General features: G+C 35.6%; 2 protein-coding genes across 9 annotated transcripts; one reads left to right on the top strand and one right to left on the bottom strand.

The window, feature by feature from the left end:
- The first annotated feature begins 51 nt into the window (after positions 1-51).
- On the top strand, positions 52-3,314 carry LOC100875398 (uncharacterized). Of its 2 annotated transcripts, none has more exons than XM_012290168.2 (2): positions 52-280; positions 770-3,314. In XM_012290168.2, exons 1-2 carry the CDS (start codon positions 198-200, stop codon positions 1,317-1,319), a joined length of 633 nt encoding a protein of 210 aa, XP_012145558.1. In that variant the 5' UTR covers positions 52-197; the 3' UTR covers positions 1,320-3,314. The 2 variants fall into 2 exon arrangements, with proteins under 2 accessions (XP_012145558.1, XP_012145567.1); XM_012290177.2 differs by having other exon boundaries at positions 89-280; positions 781-3,314.
- Positions 1,237-20,838, bottom strand: Ttd14 (TRPL translocation defect 14). 7 transcript variants are annotated; one of them, XM_076530369.1, is made up of 10 exons: positions 20,474-20,838; positions 18,603-18,670; positions 18,091-18,128; positions 16,764-16,801; positions 9,496-9,612; positions 5,946-6,074; positions 5,393-5,866; positions 5,014-5,221; positions 4,735-4,916; positions 1,237-2,644 (listed from the first exon to the last, which is right to left on the bottom strand). In XM_076530369.1, exons 1-10 carry the CDS (start codon positions 20,511-20,513, stop codon positions 2,640-2,642), a joined length of 1,299 nt encoding a protein of 432 aa, XP_076386484.1. In that variant the 5' UTR covers positions 20,514-20,838; the 3' UTR covers positions 1,237-2,639. The 7 variants fall into 7 exon arrangements, with proteins under 7 accessions (XP_076386484.1, XP_076386482.1, XP_076386481.1 ...); XM_076530367.1 differs by lacking the exon at positions 1,237-2,644 and adding an exon at positions 2,731-4,372; XM_076530366.1 differs by lacking the exon at positions 1,237-2,644 and adding an exon at positions 2,731-4,387 and having other exon boundaries at positions 20,474-20,834.
- Between the last annotated feature and the right edge of the window lie 199 nt (positions 20,839-21,037).

Here is a 21,037-nt window from a genome sequence, read left to right as displayed (position 1 = left end):
TTACCTCTGTATTTACATAAAAAAATTTGTTTTTGCCGCTAATTTCAAAAAAACAACAGCGTCGGCGGTAATTTCCGGTGACGTTCGTTTCGCGGTGTTGCCACATTGTCTTCATGTAGACAGTAACATAACAATTTATAATGGTTATATTAGATTAGTGGTTGTTAGAGTATATTGTTAATTAATTGGTAAGAACAATGGCTTCCTTGGTTGCGGATTATGGAACTTCCTCAAGTTCGGACAGTAGTAGTGACGATGTCTCAGATAATGCTGATAACACGTAAGCTTTCACCAATATGAGCATGTTTCGCGTTGTTTGTTGTTCCCCTTCGTTAAACACCTTATAATTACGTAAATGTTAATTTTCATAATAAACTGCGATTATTAATATGCTCCTACCACTCTAATTGTATTAATATGCATATTTATGCAACAAATCATTTGGTGCATCCGCACGTGTATTTACAAAACGAAAATCGTACAGGATACGTTTATACTGTTCGAGAGTATACATTCTGTTAACTTTTATGTTTCAGTAGTTTTATTTTTATATATAAAACTCTTATTTACTAATTAAACAATGAATAAAATATGTAGCATTGTATGTGATCTTAATTCAATTACCGCTTGTTTAATAAAATATATCATTAGAATATTATAGTACTGCAATTTTTTACCTTTAAATTAGCATGAATATACTAAGTCAAGGTTGGTACTTATACGTAAGATTGAACTTGTTCTTTGTAATCTGATATTGCCTAACCCTTAGTTTTAAGGAAGATGGAGAAGAGGATAATGAAGAGGATAAAACTAATGAGAACGAAGGAGCACCAAATACAGCAGCTTCCAAAGAGAAACTTCCATTACCAACTCCAGATTTTAATAGTATACCTGTTATGAAAACCTCAGTCTTCTCAAATCCATTTGTCGAAGCAGAAAAGGCAAAGAGTGCTATTCTTGAGAAACATGTGAAAATGACACCGACTCTAGATGATACAAAAATGATTAATGGTCGAAAGATTTGTTGGAATTATAGAAAAGGTAGATGCCGGTTTGGTCATAACTGTACTTTCGCACACGATTCAGATTTACACCGAACAGCAGCTGAACTAGAAGCAATTCGTATACCACAAGAAACAGTTATTTGTCAGACCCAATATAATGGTCAAGTTTCCATGAATGATGATGATGAGGTGGATCAAGAAAATAATCAAATGAATAAACGTAAAAAAAGGCCAGGATTAAGTCAGTCTTTAATACCCAGTAAAAAAGTCTTAAAAATGTACAAAGCGCAACAAGCTAAAGCCATTAGTAGATAAATGCTAATACTAACATATGACTAGCTGTTCGAAGGAAAAGGATATATGATTTTTAACTTTTATGATTCATTGAATCTGTGAACTTCCACAAGGATCAGAAAGCATAAATTGCTTTCTGAACGAAAGAATAGTATAAAACACTGATTGCTTCGTCGTGTATCAACAAAAAGTTTAAGAAAAAAAATACACGAAACAAATACATGCTTCCAGCAAAAAATACACTTATGACACATTTATATCATACATATTTCAGAATCAATTGACAGTTTAAGAATTATTTAAATACTACTCAATATTTATAGAAAATTGTTTGTTATGTATATAATAATTAGAGTTTACTTGTATAATTAATACTTCCAGGGACCTGCATACATGAATCATAATTCATTATGTTTTGCATGCAAACAATTTTATAAATATTTCTATTTATACATATTTAATGCTTCTAGTTTATCTATAATCTACAGTAATTGAAGTAGTCTTCTTACTACTTGTCAAACAATTTCAGTACCTATATTTCTTTCTTTTTTTCTTTACCGAAAAGAGATAGCTATTTGAAAGTTTTCTGTATCAGAATTCTAATGTATTTAAGCATAGAAGTAATACTGTATTTAAATCTTATAAGTATCGCTACAGCTTTAATAAAGATTTTTAGATGTTGTTTAATGTACAAAGTAAAAATTATCACTTACATAAAAGTACTATTATATAAAAAAGATTTATGTATCTTCTTGTACAATGTTGTTAACATTTCTTCTTGATAAAGCTGCTTAGTATCTAAATTAGATACTAAAAATAACATGTAACATGGTATACCAAAAATAACAACTAAGCTTCCACTATGCATTATATCTTTTTACATAATGTTATACATATGAAACACAACTTACTTGATTCCACATAGAAGGAAATATTTGTTAGGCAGGTTTACTTTTATTAATATAATACCATGTATCTTCCTTTTTATGTGATCTAATTACTTAAGTACTTTTATTAGTAAAACGCTTTTTTAATTTCATATGTAACATATATATACCTTTTGTAAACACACTATTTCATTAAATTATAAAGAAATACTATTTAAAATTTTTCAATACCCTGAAAATAATGTATGAATTTTGTATACAAAGGAATTATATTACAGTATTAAAAACTATTTTAAAATTAAAAAGTTGTAATTGTAAGTCTTCGTTTCAATTTCATGTAGAAAGGAACATGTGAAACAGTATCTTTGGCAAAATAGTAGTAAATCGAAACGATCAATAAGTAATCGGTTTATATTCTTCTTCTATCCATACCATATGAAAACGTGTATAAGCCTTAATCTGAAATCAAAATGACAGTGAAGAATTATTTAATATATGATCGATTAATCAAAAGAATAATGGACAGGTATTAAATGGACAAAAAATGATAGGCACATGACATTTTATTAGATAATCATGGGTACAATATGAGTTCAGATCAATTATACGTGGTTTAAGTGCATCGATAGTTGATTATTGCATCTTTCATTGAAAATATATATTTTATATATCATTCTTTTCACTTCCGCGACTGAACATCTCACAGGCACTTTGTCTCTAAACAATTATAATATTTGTGATAAATGTTTTTTATGTAAAATAAACATGTATATAATCATCACAGTTTACGTTCATTAAGTTATGATCAATGACGAAATAATTTTCATTTATAAATTAAATAATAATAATAATTACTCAATAATTAATTTACTTCAAAACATTTCTATTTAAGATTGCAATTCATTAATCGATCTCTTTGTTTAATACCAACGGTATTTCCAATAAATTAAAAGACTTTGTCTTGTACGGACTGAAACCTTTATGGAAACACCTGTTAAGTACTATATCGTGTACGACAATTAGTTCGTCATGACTATGTAATACACAATTCTGACAATACTGTGGAACAGTACAATCATTGAACCATACTTTTCTCTTTTCTTTAATTACCCGACCATTATTATTATTATTATTAAAAGATAAAACATTAGATTTATCTCAACATTTTACACGGTACCACTAATAAATAATACACCTGCAAAAACTGTAATTAAATCTACGATACAAGGACAAAAGCTTTTCGTCTTCTACGGCAAAAATTGATGAATTGAAATCTCTGTTTCACTTTAGTGCAGAATATTAATTTTCTATCGAGACAATATTAAACATTTTTCTAAAGGTAAAGTATACTTCACACTGATCGTATGTTCTTGAATAATTACATAGCTGAATAACGTACTTTGCTATGTGCTACACGTTGTATTTTGTATCACAATCATTTATAGTAGTTGCCTTAAATAAAATATTACGACGACAATACTCTACCGTTAAGATACATAATGAAGTAAAGAGGAGATGAAAAGTGAAGTGATGCGAGTTAGATGTAAAAATACCCGGTATATATTAATCAATAGTACTCGTTTAACGGATCGGTAAAAAATAAGTTACAGTCGAATTATATTAAGTACATTTCGCATCAAATAGTTCCAGATGTGCACATACAAGGTCAATTAGAAAATATGTATCGAAGTGTTTAGAACTTTATCATTCTTCGTATTGCCTAAAAAAAGTTTTTTTTTTTTCTCAGATCGAGTTGTCAGTGCCAATAGAATACTTCATCTTGTAGTGTTTGGAATTGCTTCAATTAATTTGTCTCTTATCATTGCTGAACTTTCATCATCGTGTTTTTACATCGTTTCAAAATCTTTCTCCGTATTTTTCTTACATTCTTTTGCCGCTTATTTTCTTATGAACTATCGTTCAACGTTTTCGTAGGATTCTCGCGTACTTGGCTATTGCTTTTGATGCTGTTTCTCTCAACGAATTTCGCGTTACCATTCGCAACACCGTGGACACCATTTTGTATGCCATTCACAACTTTATCTACACCATTTACAGTTACGTTTACACCATTAATTCTAGACTCAACCCCGTTACTTGCCCCGTTTACATGTTTTTTAGCCGATGTACCTCTCGCTTCTGAAGTATTAATATTTTTATTTTCTGCAGATCCAGATTCCGTCAAGCCTGCAAGAGCGTAATCTGTGCAATTCAAAACAGACTGATCAAACGAAAGATTGCCTATATGTATACGAAAGTATTTGTGTATGAAACGATTAATCTATGCCAGTGATGGGTAGATTAAGTGGTCATCAAAGGGATCATAGGCATGAGTGCGCATGAGCCCAGAAAAGTTTGGAAGTTTAGGATTATTGGAATTTCGGAATTTCGGATTTTTAGAGACTTTCGAATTTTTTAACTTTGTCAGTTTGAAATTTTGGAACTTCGGAAAATAATTGCCCATCACTGATACCTGCTTTGTGTCACTTCTGTCATCATAAAATAACACGGGTATCTTCGCTTAATAATACAAAAATGAATATACGTACCGTGTAAATTATGGCAGTATTTATTGGTATTGTTCCATTCTTCTCGTAGACTCAGATTGAACATGCTGTAGTCCGGATTGCCAGTGACTTCTTTCTCGATTGTCAGGAACTGTGGTAGTATATTCTTGAGCTCGTCTCCGGTTAATGCTGTGTACGTTTCAAGCAACATCAATCCACGGCACCTATAAACAATTACATCCTTAACTCGTTGTTTGTCACAACATTTTAATAAAGATCTTTTTCTATGCATAACGCTTATGAAGTTGTTTTAATCTTTACCTTGGATGAGCTGGTTCTCTGTATATGTCTAACTGAAAATACTGATTGTTGATAAGGAAACAACGTCGACGTTTGAAGATCGTGAAATGCGAGTCGTCGCGTTGAGCAAGCATGTTCAAATAATCACGATGGGTTAACTGGGTCTTAACTTCGATCACTTGCCCGCACATCTTCGGACGCCGAATCGTGTGGATATAGGACCAATGACCTGCAAGCGGAATATCAAGAAATTAAATTAACTACATGGCATTGTATTAGGAAAAATAACAGAGCCTCGTGGAGCCTAAAAATAGGCTTCTCGTCTTCTAATGATTAATTTAGCGCATCGGATTTGGAAGTGGAACAATTAAATTCGAACAGCGAAGCTTGCAAGACGGACCTTTTTGGCCGCGTTTGCGGAGACGAGCTTGCATCTTCGGATTGTTACTTTGGAGGTAGTTATGGACGACATCGAAGTCTTGAAACGGTGGAAACTCGCTGTCCGAAGGTAGAGGACCTTTGACAAGGAACTTGACTTTTCGGCTGCTGGATCGTAATCTGTCTCCGATGTCGATGCCCAGTTTCTGGCACACGCATTCGATCATACGGCAAATTTTCGACTCGAAGTCCTGTGAGTTGTCGATTACGTCGAAGTAAGGATGACCGACCCAGGCTGCGGCTGCTTTGTAATCGAGCTCTCTGGCCAACTCTACACCTTCTGATCGGCACGCGTGCTCTTCGGTCGAATAAAATTCCTCGGCACCGTTGGCTGCCGACACCATGTGGATGATCTGGTTATATCTGTTGTCTCGCAGCTCAACGTTGTTCCAACCGTTCGATGCCATCATCAGTTCCCATTTGTCCTTTGAAATAACTGAGGATCGACGAACATGGTTATTCTTACTTTGTTGCATATCAAATAATGTAACAATCTTATTTAAAAAATAGCTTACATGCAGAGGCATCCATAGCGCCACGATCACAGATTATAAGGCAATTTCGCGAGCAGCTCTCACCCAATTGGAAAAACGTATTCTCTATTTGTATCATCGTGCGAAGAAGGTTCTCTTGAAATTTGAATGCTGAAACAGAACATTAACATATTATAGTCTTCTCACGAAGACTATATCAATTGACTGCTTTGTTACAAGGATCAACCACTAAACACGAGAAACTACGGAGTGAACTATGTAAATTTCTTTTGAATTTACAATGACATATGTAGCAACAGAGGAAATTAATTAATTAGTCATACATTTATTAATATGTGACGCACTGATAAGCAATAACGATCACGTATGATATACGAGAATAAGATTTGTGAGAACCAACGTGTTCACAGAGCAATTTGCAAGTTGCGTTCCAAGAAAAATGTTGAGTACAGTATAGAAACTGAATGAATCAATGTAAATACACTGCTCAAAAGAAATATGGCATAGAAAAAATTTAGGCAAAAATTGGCCAAATTTGACTGATGATAACTCCGTGAAAAATCATCGCAAAGTTATGCTCTTTTTTTTAAATTAAAGCTTGAGATCTCTACTTTAAGACCCTGTAGGTCGATTTTAGATTTGATGCATCTCTACGACAATAACACTGTAAATGGGAGGTCATGTTTGATATATTGATAATTACAAAGTTTGACGAAATGCATGGACTTGCCACATTTTTTTTTGGCGATACTGTTTACAGGAGCATAAAGTACAAACCTTTATCTTTAATTTCCAGTATGTGAAAAACCGCTACCATTTTTTTCTGCAAAGATACAGAACTTTAAAGAAACCCTTGCATTTATAGCATATACCGCCGGCATTAGCATTACCCGATATGCACCTCGGAGAGGTTGCTGGACAGATTTTGCGCATCATATGCCTCTGACAAGAGCCTTTTTGTGTGTGAGTATCTGTGTGTCTGTATGTTTGAATTCTAATAACGCGTGTTTCCACCGCGTTGTTGAATTATCCCTTGCAGTCGATTACTCATGTTAATGCAAGCCCTAATTTCTTCCTGTGGAATGTCATTCCAAATTTCAGTTAAGACTTGCGATAGATCTTACAGATTGGTAGGTTGTCTTGTTAAATTTCTATAGGGTTCAAATTTGGACTTACTGCAGAATATGGAAGCAATCAAATTGAATTGGGACTGCAAAATTCGAGAATGATTCTCAACGAGGCTTCTCGATGATAATTCATACACACACACAGATTCTCACACACAAATACACACAGAAAAGGCTCCTGTCAGAGCCATATAATGTGCAAAATCTGTCCAGCAACCTCTCCGACCTGCACATCGGGTAATGCTAATGGCGGCGGTATATACCATAAATGCAAGGGTTTCTTTAAAGTTCTGTATCTTTGCAGAAAAAAATGGTAGCGGTTTTTCACATACTGGAAATTAAAGATAAAGGTTTGTACTTTATGCTGCTGTAAACAGTATCGCCAAAAAAAAATGTGGCAAGTCCATGCATTTCGTCAAACTTTGTAATTTTCAATATTGCAAACATGACCTCACATTTACGGTGTTATTGTGGTAGGGATGCATCAAATCTAAAATCAAACTACAGGGTCTTAAAGTAGAGATCTCAAGCTTTAATTTAAAAAAAAAGAGCATAACTTTGCGATGATTTTTCACGGAGTTATCATCAGTCGAATTTGGCCAATTTTTGCCTAAAATTTTTCTATGCCATATTTCTTTTGAGCAGTGTACTTGGATCGATACTTGACCACGATCGAGGAAAAGTGAATCGCGATATCTTAGCTTTTCAAGAACAATCAAAATGTACAATATCGTTGATCAATGTGCGATCGTTGGAAAAGCAATTTACGTCGAGTGCAATCAGTGCATCGATGTAATTACTATCGGTAACGTGATTACTCGAAATGTCTGATACTCGAAACTATTTATTTAAGGTGTTTTAATCGATTAGTGTAGTACACTAACGCGATATCGAATAAGAAAAAATCCCCGTAGATTAGTGATAAAGGAAAATAACAGAAGGGTGATAAACGCTTGTTTACTGCTGCGTCACCAGCTTGTGCTAAATTTCTATATCTGTATTTAAACTTCTAGATCTCTTAAATCTCTATATTCTTACGCTCTTGTATCCCCCAGATCTTCTAATTATACCTGATGTGATCGTAAAATCCGAACTCGTATGTTAATATTTTACATAATGCTGTGTTGATTACGGTTAGATTGGCAGTAGGTTTGAGTTAGGTTGCTAATTAAGATAAAAGAAGTGCAAACATGAATCAAGTAGCTTTAGACTTTTGATCGGTAATGTACACAGGAGTTATTTCATTGATGTTTGTGCATTGTATCGCATATTTTGATATCGCCGATATTACATAGTTGCTCATTCGCGAGAGATAGTCATGTCGTTGCAGACGGATTTAACGACTCGTAACAACCATGCGCTTGCCGTTAATACGTCCCTTTTATCGCATCGGCGAAAAAATCCAATTAACGAAACGGTCGTCTGGAGACCTCGACGAAGTACGATAATCGTCCATAACTGAAATATCGTTTTACATTTTTATTAACCTGAATGGTTTTTTATCCGTAATCGTCCAATGATCAATGCTTATTCTCCGAACGTTTTTTAGGTCGATAAATACTGAATATGATCACATGATATGACATGCGATTAATTTTTTCTGATTCATTAGCGAACTCTTTAGGAATCGAATACATCTAGCGTACATACATATACATACTCCGGAACGAGTCAACAACTCAATAACTGGTTAATTCAACAACTGGTAGAATATAGAAGCAAAGATAACTAAAAGATACGAGCTATGAGAGAGGTACGTATCGACAGTCTGCTTCCTGAGATTAGGATATCTGTGATAAATCCTATCGACAAATGATTACTCCTCTATTACAGAAGCTCTAGCAGGTACAATTGACTAAACGAGAATGTCTCCTTAGATCAGGATACCTGATAAATAGATTCATCGTTCAAAAATCTCATACTCATAAAGGAGCGCTACGTAGAGAAGATTTAGCAGCTTCAGTACACAAAATACAAAAATGCTCGTACCTAATTTACCAAGTGCAGCATGGCTCGATTCAATTGTCCAGGATGGCTTTCTATCAGCAAGGATCGACCTGAATTGCTCTAGCAAGGCAAAAGGTCCTCTTTCTTTTCGACAATGACAAACCACGCTCAGAAATTACGACTTCTTGTTAAAATAGATATATCTGTTGTCTGTACAACTTCATAAAACAACACGGAGGGATGGTAGAAGAAGGAGAAAAGAGGGAAAAAGTTCGAGTTGCTTCTTGGACGTAGCGTGTAATTCCTGGCCGTGGTTTTTCTTTGGTTTCAAGAAGAGAACCTTCGTCCATATACACCGTAGGATGTAATTCGTCTTACAAAAAGCGAAAACTGGTAACCGTTAAAAATAATGTTCCAGTCCTGTATCATCATCTTTCATGACGAATTACGAATCCATGGTGTACATCGCCTTCGAAGCAAGAGACTTTAAGACTCACCCTCGCTGGAGTCAACCTCCAAGATTTCTGGCCACCTCGCTTCCCCTTTGTCGGACCTGTTCCTGTAACGTCTCTGTGACGACTTCGTAATCGAAGGTCGCGACACGGATCCCTTTGCTAGAACCAACCGACCTTGAAGATACTTTCAGTTCGATAAACCAGCTCTTCCCCCCTTCAAGCGAGTTTCCCTTTAACCGAATGGTTTTCATAACGAATCACCGCTGTTATCGACGGCTTCCCATCCCTTCGTTCCATTCCTGTTCCCGTCCTATTATTTGCTACCAAAATTGTTTAGCATTCTGCACGCGAGGTCGCCTGTCTGCGTGATTCGAAAACCCATGGTATCGATTTCCCTTGCAATTGCTTTCTTTCATTCGAACCCTGACGGTTGCGGGGCTACTCCCGTATTTCTACGTTTCAACAATTCTGATAGCTTTGTTTTTAACTTACAATCAGGGTTACATATCTACCTGATTTTTGTAATATTACTTTCAATACCTAAACAAAGTCTACTGCGTTTGACTAGTTCCAAAGTTTCAAATTACAATGGACTGATATGAAGTATAAATGAAATACAAGTGATGAAACACTAAGTATTAGAGTCAAAAATACTCTGGCACTATTTTCAATGAACTATACTTGCATCCACATCCTAAATAAATCCATAAAGTTAATACAATACAAGTTAATACAAGTATAAAATTAGAAGGGTGAAAGAACCCGTGAAATACGTGATCATCAAAGACAATAGAGGATGACCAACCGTTTAGCCCAAACTTCATATAGTCTACCATTAAACTTTCAACGAACCCCAATGGATCGATTGATCGAAGACAACGAGACAGAACTTTTTTGCTTTTAATCGAGGTCAAACTCTGACTTCGCGAGTCAGCGCAAATCGCGACGAGGGTTAAAGAAGAGGATTTTATCTGACCATAGTGACATACGCGAACTGCTACGTCATCAGACATGTGGTCTCAGCAAAAAGCTTCAGAAGTGGAACTGTCGTGCGAGTGTGGATCCTATTGCCGTCTGCGAGGAAAAAGAATAAAGGATGCAGCAACCCGTGGGATCGTTTTTCAGTGACCAAAGGAACAGCTCCTCTTACAGCTTTGTAGGAGGCGTGCGAAATTCAACGCATTATCCAGTGTTCTCGAACGAGATTACAGGCTAATTCTACTTGTATCATAATTTTTTTTAAGCGTCGTAAATTTTTGCTACTTGAAAAATTTGGGACTTGGAGTTTGAAAATGATCGTTCATCGCTGGTATAGAAATGAAATTTTGAGTCAATAAAGACTTCAACTCCACTAACTAGTTAATGATTTATGTAATTCCTTTTACTGCAAGGCAAACAGAGAACGAAAATGTACGTAATGGATTATATTATGCACTGTTCATTTCATGCGTCAACATACGCTTTTGTTGATCAAGTAAATTGATTCGACCTGTAGAGTTGATCCAAACCCACCGTATCCTGTCAGAACTGGATGACTTGTTAATTAATGCCTGGTCGTTATTGGGTGCAGCTCGACCTTCGAGGAATCGTATTGCACCACTAAACTGGTTAACAAAAAAAGAAAAATGAAATAAAAATCCTATCGCACCGGATACGGAATTGTGCGCAGTTATTCTAATTGCATATCACTTTTTCTGCTGTTATATTTACATATTCAATGTTTTATTCCTTGCTAATTATCTACGCTTTCAGTGCGAATTGATCTTTCCGATCTTTGTAAAGTAGATAAAATACTTTGTAAAATTCTAATCGAAGAATAAAAAGCTCCAGAATCTTCGCGTTTTAAAAGTGCCGTACTCTCGTGCATGTAAAAAAAAATAATAAAACATCAAGAGATTCAATCACGTGCAAAGTGGCGAAAACTGATCGATGAATGAACAGCAGGGTTCTTTGATGACTAAATTACTCTTCGTGCATGTCACATAGAAAAAAAATTCATGCCCAGGTAAACTCCGTTTCAGCGTGACACTTTTCATCATTTCCCCTAGCGAGCACTCGTTTAATCATCCTAGCAAACCTGACACCTTCACCAAAGCTTCCACCGCACCTCTCTGAAACAATTTCATTTCCACGCCAGCTTTCAACCACCGTGGTATTTGGCTCGAAAATACACAGAGAAAATCCAACCGTGAATCCCGCATACCGTTCTGTCTCACTTTTATTCGACCACGAAAATGGATTTCTTTTTTAATTAAACAATTGAAAATGATACTGGCCAAATTAAAATTTTGTTGCGAGTATTAAGTTCTTTCTTCCTACGAGTCTCACGGGACATCGAATTCCGTAAGCACAAATTCTAACTACGTTAGCGATTAATATACCGTTTTGACGTCTTTGAACGTTTATCCCTTCCTTGAAATATAAACTGGGAATCTTGTAACAATTTCTAAGACACGATAAAACCAAATTGGCAAGTGACCAAAGAACACACGAGGGTGTGGTATGTATGATCTCGATAGAGAGCGACAATTGAGCGCGGATGCATCGAATATGAATTTATTAATAACCAGCGCTCGATATAACGAACTTATTAGGCTACGTTTCCGGTTACGTTCAAAATATATAGAACCTTATTATCGATGACCTACATTAACAAATGAACGATTTTATTAGCTATATCTTATGATTACGTGAAACTTCATTTACTCGAACACGCGGGAGAGATATGAACTATTAGAATAAATAGGATGTTCAGGGCTCTCGTGCAGTAATTAATACCGGTCGATATTGCAAGACAATATGTCAAACCAGTAATACCTAATTTGGATTTGTAGAAAATTTTACAGGTATTAAAAAATTGAAGGTTTATCTCTTTGGTGAATAATAGTCTTTAGGATCATTTTGAAATTATTTTCCATAAAATAAATTTTTATAAAAATACTAGTCCTCAATTATTGGCACCAAATACTAAATAACGCACGAATTATTTTAATTATTGGCATGCTTATTTATACGTAGTTGGTGTCATACTCTTATAAATAATAAACAAAAAGATAAAAATAGATACAATTTACAAGAAAAAAAGAGCCAATCACCGAAACAGTGCCAACTAATGTGTCCTATCTATGTAAATAAAAAATCGACTCTCCCGTAAATAAATGCATGAGTCACTGTACCATTTCCATGTACGTGGAGTACACCTCGACTTCAATGCGAATCGTAGGACTTCCTAAGTAGAACACGCTCGTAACAAAGTATTTCGATGCAATTAAAAAGTGGAAGACTAATGCGTCTTCCGATAAATTAACAGCCTTTTAGTATCGATAGCAGGGTTGCGGCGATGATGAAAATCGACGTGTACGCGTCGCTTCATATTCTGGTTAAAGAAGCCAAAAGGAGGATTTACTTGCGAAGCCTGGTTAATATCGGTGTTTCAAGGGCATAGGATTTAAACCGACAAATACCTTTACGTAAGCGTACTATGAGTCTCTTTCGACGCGGTTGAAAGATATTTTCGCACGATGCAAGGAAAATTCCGAGCGATTGAACATGATTCAATTTTCCAGTTGGAACTGACGTGGAAAATGCATTTGCAGTTTGATCTCTGGCAACCGTTCGCTGGTTAAACGATTCTTTTAATGTCAACCTGTTGGATTCTTCGGAAAGTGTGAAACTGGTTAAGCATTTCCCATTTCGTCTCGAAACGCTGAGAAGCTGGCAAGATATCGCGGGTAATATATCGAAAACGACACATTTCACAACTCGAACATTCTGCGAACATGCACACACGGGTGGTAACAACGGAACGAGTGTTTTTCGAGAGAGGTGTTACCTCGTGTAACCTCTTAACGCGACTCTGATCTCAATTTTAAGTTATATAATTTTACCGGTGTATTATTATCCATGGTTGCTCGCGAAATCTATGCAAATATATTAGAAAACTAGTGGGAGCGCAAGTGGCCTCTTGGATGTCGCTCGTTGGCTTTCGAACTTAGAATTATTCAAATTTCTAACTCCTCAAATTCGTGCATTTAATTTTCATAATTAAATGGAAAATGGAATGGTAAATGGAAAAATGACCCTACACTTACGTTTCTTTATTCTAACAAAAAACTGATATACGTAAGTTATCAAACAATTACATGTATCGCCATACATATTTCAAAATTTGTTAACGTTGAAGTAAGTAATGTATGTTATCTCTGCAAAAATTATTTTTAAAATATGTAGATAAATACAAATGACCACATGGTGTAATAATGGCATATTTTATCGAAATTTTTAATTGATACAACTGTTAACTAAATTATAAAACTCCAGGTATCACCGTACGCCGAATAAAAAATATATATCTGTGTAGTAGAAGAAATATGCACGTATCCATACAATTCATGACCACGCTATTTGATTGGGGAAAAAAAAATTTTTGTAATATAACCTTGTTAAAATAGCCACAATTCGCAAGTCAGTACGATGATATAATAGCGACCATGGTGTCTATTTGCATAGAAATATTTTTTCAAGGCAAATGATACGAAACCAACGCGAAATTGATGGCAAAGCGTTCGCTTCCATGTTATTAGATACGAACGATTAATTCAGTGAAGAAGTAGCCAAGTGAGAAGGTGCTCTGGCTGACCTATCGAGGATAATCACGATCGAGTAGCACCTTGAGAAATAATAATAGGTAAATTAATTATAGGGATTCGATATGGTCTACCTATGATAGAAAAAACCTACGAATAAAGTATTTACGCTTTCTTGAGCAGCATAACGTGCAAACGATAATCGAACATACATCGTTGTTTATTCATTCGGCTGATAAATTTCCATTTGCAGGTCACCGAGTACAGGGTACACCAAAAGTTGCAGAAAATTTTGTGTCAACTTTTTTATTCGATACTTTTACCGAATTCGTTTTTCTTATAAAGTATACAGAATGTAAATTCGGCCAGTTAATTTCCATATTTCATCATAAAATTGGGTGATTCGAGTATAGTTTTTTATTATTAAACGTTCAAATTACTGTGTCACACGTTGCAGTCGCCATTATCGTTTAAAATTTTTTGCCGCGTTGTACCGCCGTATCTTCTGGCGGTGTCACATGTCATATAATTAAACGTTCAATCTATCAGAGTATTTTTGGATAAAAAGAAGGTCTTACTATTCCATAAACGCTATTGCATAAAAGCCTCGGACCACATTCTCCCTGTCCGTAAAAAAAGATCTTGTAGTTTTTCTTATCGCTAGCAGACTTTCGAAGCAATAGAATATTTTCTTTTTCTTCTTCATAGTCCAACACGATCCGAGTGTCATCTAAAGCGTTCATCGTTCGAAAACACACGATGCGCTTGTCTCGTGATTCGTTGCTATCCAAGAATCTTGGCAAGTTGCCGGTTTCGATTTTACGCAATCGACAGACTAACTACATTAGCCATTCTTCTTGAACCCACCCGCAACCAACTGCACAGAGGAGATTGTTATTGTACTTAAATGCATGACTCCCTCTCTCTCGTTTGACGTCTTTCGCGTTTCCGTCATTAAATGCATTCGAAGGTGTTCGAACTGGCATCGACGCGTTTTCTCAACTTTTTAAAACGTGATGTAACCTTGTGCAATTGACAAGTTTTAGATTTGCATTTAAAAAAAATACGTTCTACAAAAATGAACATTTTATCGTGCAAGATAGAAGATACAAGAAATTTATCAAACTAGTACAAACTTGAAACACGTGAGAGCCAATCATTTAAAGATAAAATAACTATTAAGTAAATTTTAATGTTATACAGAAATTTTAGCGCAACGTACATTTAATTTTATCGAATGACTTTGTATTTTATCAGCAACTGATCATGAGACTAATGATAGAAGTTAACTTATACTTATTGTGTCGAGATAACTGTGAGGTATCTAAATGCCTTTTTTTTGGAGGACATACATCAACGTCACCTAATATCTCCACTACTTTTTATGCCTAAACATTTTTGTTCAAACGCAATTTTGACCTTATGCAACCCTAAGTCAAGTATAATCCTCGAGCACATATTTCTCCCTAAGTAAATCTACGAAGTCGGTTCGAACCCATTCGACCCCATTGCACGTGCATACAACTTATGATGTTTGTCTAATAGTACTTTCCACCCTTCCATTCGTAAATCAATAATTAACTTTCAAAGAAAAGTATCAAATGACGTTGACATCGTTGCAATTCTCATCGTTGTAGATCTCGATGCAATCATTTTTTATTTTAAGCCAATGATGATGATAAAACTATTGCTTACAGGGTGAGATTTCACTGATAGTAGCTTTGATTAAAAAATTGTTCAAATCAGTATTCGAATTTCTGTAAGCCTTAAGTTTAGTCAAGGAACATAATTTTGTTTGGATTAAATGGAAGATTCTGTCGATGTTATGACAGTCGACGCATATGCAATGACAAGTATACTTGAGGTAAGGGAAAGGGCACGCAAGGTGCTCGTATCGATCGACCGTTCTAACATTTATCGTGTATTTTTTCGCGAAACTTATGTCACTCACTAATGTAAGCGCAAGATAAACGTATCTATACTTTCAAGTTCACATGCCAGAAACTTGAATTACAATCGTTGAATCACTTTTGTTACTGGGTGAAAAACTATCAGTGTAAATGTGTATGTACGCAACTACGAACGAAGATAAAAAGCTGGATATAAATTAAGCCAATTAAGATATTTATCGGATAGCAACTACTTCATATATTATGATAAGGGTAATGTTTACTACTTAGGCTTAAAGTAGTGCTTAGAATGACGTCGTATTTTGACTGCATCGATTGATTCTAACTATAAGCAAAGAATGCATCTAGACGTGTTTGTAAACTCGTACACTTGAGGAGAATTCACTTTGAATAGGGTAATAGCTTGACCCAGTAATGGACAAGCGGCGTTGAAAATTCACAGAGGAATTTTTTAATGAAAAATGTCTATACTTCTATATGTTCTCAATTAAAAAAATTATAACTTGAAACTATATTTTAACGTCTCTGTTCTAATATCAGGATGCGATTTTGCGACGATTCTTATTTCGCAAAAATACCGCGACCGTCTTTTTACGGGTGGTTTTACCGACGCCGCAAACGTAGTTTGGCGAAATTGGAATACCGTAGAACGTCGCGACGCAAGAGAAGAATGCACAGACATCGTTTTACATCAATAGGCAAAAACCGTAGAGGAAATGTAGTAAATCGAACCACCCACGCAAATTCGCAACAAACGTGCATCGTGAGAAGCTTAAAGCTAGCGATACAAAATGAAAAGTTCAAGTGGACTTACCCTCTTCAGCGTTCAGGTCTGAAAACTTTATGCCGCCACTGAAATGGAAAAAGCAGACGAGGGATGAAACAGTTGGTAATATTAAAGCGTGAGAGGTGGAAAGAGATTCAGAGAAGTCTCCAAAAAAAAAACTAAATGGAGCGTATATGCTTTTCTCTGCAAGAGAAACTAATCTAGAAAGATAGTGAGCTATCCTTTTGCTATTCTTTTTTATATATACAGGTCGTTTCATAACGCGAAATTCGTTTCAACGACCAATAAGAGACACGAAAATAATGAAAAATTATCAGTTTTTTGTGAATTTGAAAAATAATTTCTTGCTTCGATTGAATCAAGGTTGCAGATATTTTTGAACAGTATCGAATTTGAAATTCTAGACATTCTGAGCTTTGATCCAAGTACGAAGCATTTTAAGTTTGAAATATTCTAAATTTAGTGCCGAGTCTAAACCCTGAATTTGAAATATTCCAAGCTTAACACGTGTCAAGATTGAAGTAGATTTCTTCCTAATAATTCCAGCTATATAAAATCTGAAGCACCAGCCGATTTCCTATATTTGGTGATCTCCTGTAGTAGTATTAATTATCGAAAAGCTTCGATCTCTACAGGAATTTTTTTCATTATTTTCGCATCTTTCATTCGTAATTAAAACGAGTCGTTTATATGAAATACCTTACATATAAAAATGATTCTTCGGTTCTAGTGAGAAAGGACAAAATATTTGTTTGAAACATAGGGAAATACTCGATCGAGTATCATTCTCGAATGACTTTCTATCAGCATGCTAGTGTCACTATTCGCTAGCAATTCTTCGAACAAGATACATATTACATAATGAACAATGCGTATACGTCGAATAACTGTTCTTGTGACTGCGTAGAAAATATTCTCATGGTTAATTGATTTTACCGTCGGTGAATCATCGTTTGCCACAATCGTAATAGTTTACGATCATTGGATCAATGACAAAGGATGTTGATGCACCGTAAATACTCTCGTGTTTTCTTTCGCGTATAATTAAATCGTGATTATGCACACAATCAAGATTATTGTCTACTATCAGTACATGATTTTCCGTGTCTCGTTTATGGAAGAAATTAAGGCGAAAGCTTTACGAACGAAAAGATCAAAGTGTTACGAGAATCATCGGGCTTTCTGTCAAGATCAAAGAACAACAAAAATCTTTCGACTATTCTTATTCCAGGATATTGAGAAGACGCGATGTTTCGATCGAATCACTTTGAGCAAAAGAAAAAGCTTTCCTTTTTCTTTTTGATATCTCTTCCTTTCTCTGTTTCTGTAAATTTGTTTATCGTGTAATGCATACCTGAGCAGCACAGTCGCTGTCTCGGGAACACGGAACACCTGAAAAAGAAGACAACCAGCGCTCTATCGAATCCACATCGAAGGGTGACAACCCAAAAAACCAATTCTCATATCCAATTCGCACTTTTTCTCACAATTTTTCCCCTCGATTCTTCTACAACCACGTAACTATTCGCGTTCAGCCGTCGCTACCAGGGACATTCGTTACTCGCACAAAAGATAATCTTTATTACTCGAAAAGAAATAAAAACGTGGTTCACGTAGAGATTCATACGAGTGTCGTTACTTGAATTTAAGATAAAAGCTTTGCGATGTAGTAAAACGGACTTTACAATAATAATAATGAAAAAGTATAATTCAGGACACAGTGCATCCTCTTTCGGAACTGTTAAGGGTGTTTTTATTCAAGAGATGGCCACGTAGAAAGAAAACTCACGAGACCGTTCTTTTGCAGGGGCAATGGTTCCTCTTTTTTTATACAAAACTGGAATAAGCAAAGCTGGGAATGCCTACCTTCCAACCCATATTCTCAAAGAACGTACACAGCCGCGTCTGTCCAGTCGTTTTGCCGCCGCAAGGTCCTGAAACACAAGAGTAAAAATAAGATGGAATGTTTATTCTGGAATTTTTTCATTTTAAACCCCGATGACTGAAAAATTACAAACGAGTGCGCCGCAAAAAGTTTCGGAAAGGACATCACAGAATATAGCTTGATTCAATTTATGACATCGTTACGACCTGTACCATACATTTGGATAATAACCGATTAAATTCCCGAATCAGGAATTACGGATGATCCTTGTCGAAGATCAGGAAAAAGATTACGACGTAGCCGACCTTGACTTCCGCGATACCACGTGGCTATTGAACTCGACTATCGTAAATAAAGATGACGTGGATGAGATATATCTGTGTAAAATAATGCAACTCCAATGTCGAAATGAAATTGCACACTGACCCTTGCCAAAGTAATAGCGAATCACATTTATCTCAAATTTTAACCAACTTTGAAAATTGTGAAATAATTTGCAACAAAAAGTATATGGATGTAAAAGTAAAAAAAAAGACAATTAAGGTGAATACATATGCCTTTTTTTGCGAGCTAATCGTACACGTTGCAATGCTTATCATACTCGATAAGCTGACAATGCATTTAAATCAAATTTAAATATTATTTCGTGCAAGGAGAAGGTACAACAGTCGAGCCGTAAATGTAAACAACATAGTATTGTTACTGATTGTCATGTAAAAAAAATTTGAATATTTTAAACGTGTTAATATTGCGCAACACTCTCGAGGATGTCGTAACAAAGAATTTATAGAAATAACTACTTATTGTTGAAGGTTAACCCGACATTTTTATTAATAATATCTTATTAATAATACTAGACATTAAACTTTTCCTATCGCGTTGAATGCCTTGATTTTCGCGGTGGAAGAAAAGAGTATGGAATAGATCGACAGTATCGAACCGAGTATTGTTACGAGCAATTGTAGAGGTTAATCGCATTTGTGTTACGGGGGTACATGTTCGACACGAAATAATCGAGCCAAATCGAACGATGGATCATTGATCATCGATCTTTCATTTACGAAGGCTAATAATTCTAGAACAGCCATTCTATTTCTGCTCGACGATCTTGCTTCGTTAAATCGATCGTGATTTCGATATAAAAAAAGATGGTGGTAATGATAATTGTTCGATTATTCAACTATTGTATTCATCATGAAATTCGATGTCAAATTTAGATCTCGCTAATGTTTCGAATATACGTATCAAATAAATAAATTATCATGTATTATTACGACTCTACATATGCAAATGACTTATGATATACGTTTCTAACGATTAATTTTAGATGCATCGACCTGTCACTGTTTTCGAAGTCGTATTTCACTGTAAACATTTTTCGAGTCGCATCGATCTTTTATATACATGTGTATAATCGATCTTGAAATCAATTTCGTTTAAATATTCGACAAAAAAGAGCAGTACTCAGAAATTTAATGCAATTTGCTCGCATACGTTCAACAAGGAATTCAATCAATATTTTCACGCCCGTGATAAGCTCGCAAAGCATCATTGAACGTAACGTGATTGTCACGGAAACGAAAAAGCGGAAGCGAGATATGTTTCGCTTCGTTTATTCGTGCATAAAAAAAACTTGACGAATACGAATGCGATAAACGGAAAGTATCGGGCAAGGTGATCGGAAAGAAGTGGTTTCGAACACGTGGTTTTCATGGACACGTAAATGCCTTTTCGACGACATTATTTTCAGCCAATTTGACCGAAGAATAGAAACACCCGATTAAACGAAAATCAATCTTCCGAACAGAATACATGGCAATGAATTTTGCAAGAAAGAAAATAAATAGCTTACCTCCAGTGAGTACCACTTTGTACAGGCGTTTCTGCTCCATGTTGAATGAACGTTTATTAGAGCTCTTTTTCACTGACCAAGTCCACGAGGTTGTTTCAGGTCGATGTCGATGGATGGATGGATGGATAGATGTTCGTCTGGCTCGTGAATGGTGTCTACGGTTGCAACGAATACTACATAAACACTTCACCGTACATTACGATGTACCGCGGAGATAGATATGTCGAAGACATGGGAATGAAGCGATGATATATCTTGGACGCAGAAAGACAGCAAACTGCCACTTGAGAGAGCAGACGTCTGACTCGAAATGAAACGATCCGCGGCTTTGGTTAATCGGGTTATGCTACTCCCTCTGTACTGTGATCATGCGCGAAACGGAAACGCACGAGTCCACGAGTGTCGTTTCCGAAAGTATCCGAACGATGCACTTTGGTTTCATCGCTTTGCACTATCTCCGGAAATTGTTAGCTAAAAACTTGCAACTTCGCAAAAGTTCTTCTTATTGATATTATCTTTCTTTTCTTAATCTGTTCGATAACAATTGAATAATATTTTTTAAAC

This window comes from Megachile rotundata, chromosome 4 (assembly GCF_050947335.1).
Source record: "Megachile rotundata isolate GNS110a chromosome 4, iyMegRotu1, whole genome shotgun sequence".
In the NCBI taxonomy this organism is placed as follows: domain Eukaryota; kingdom Metazoa; phylum Arthropoda; class Insecta; order Hymenoptera; family Megachilidae; genus Megachile; species Megachile rotundata.
This window is presented reverse-complemented; position numbering and strand designations above follow the sequence as displayed.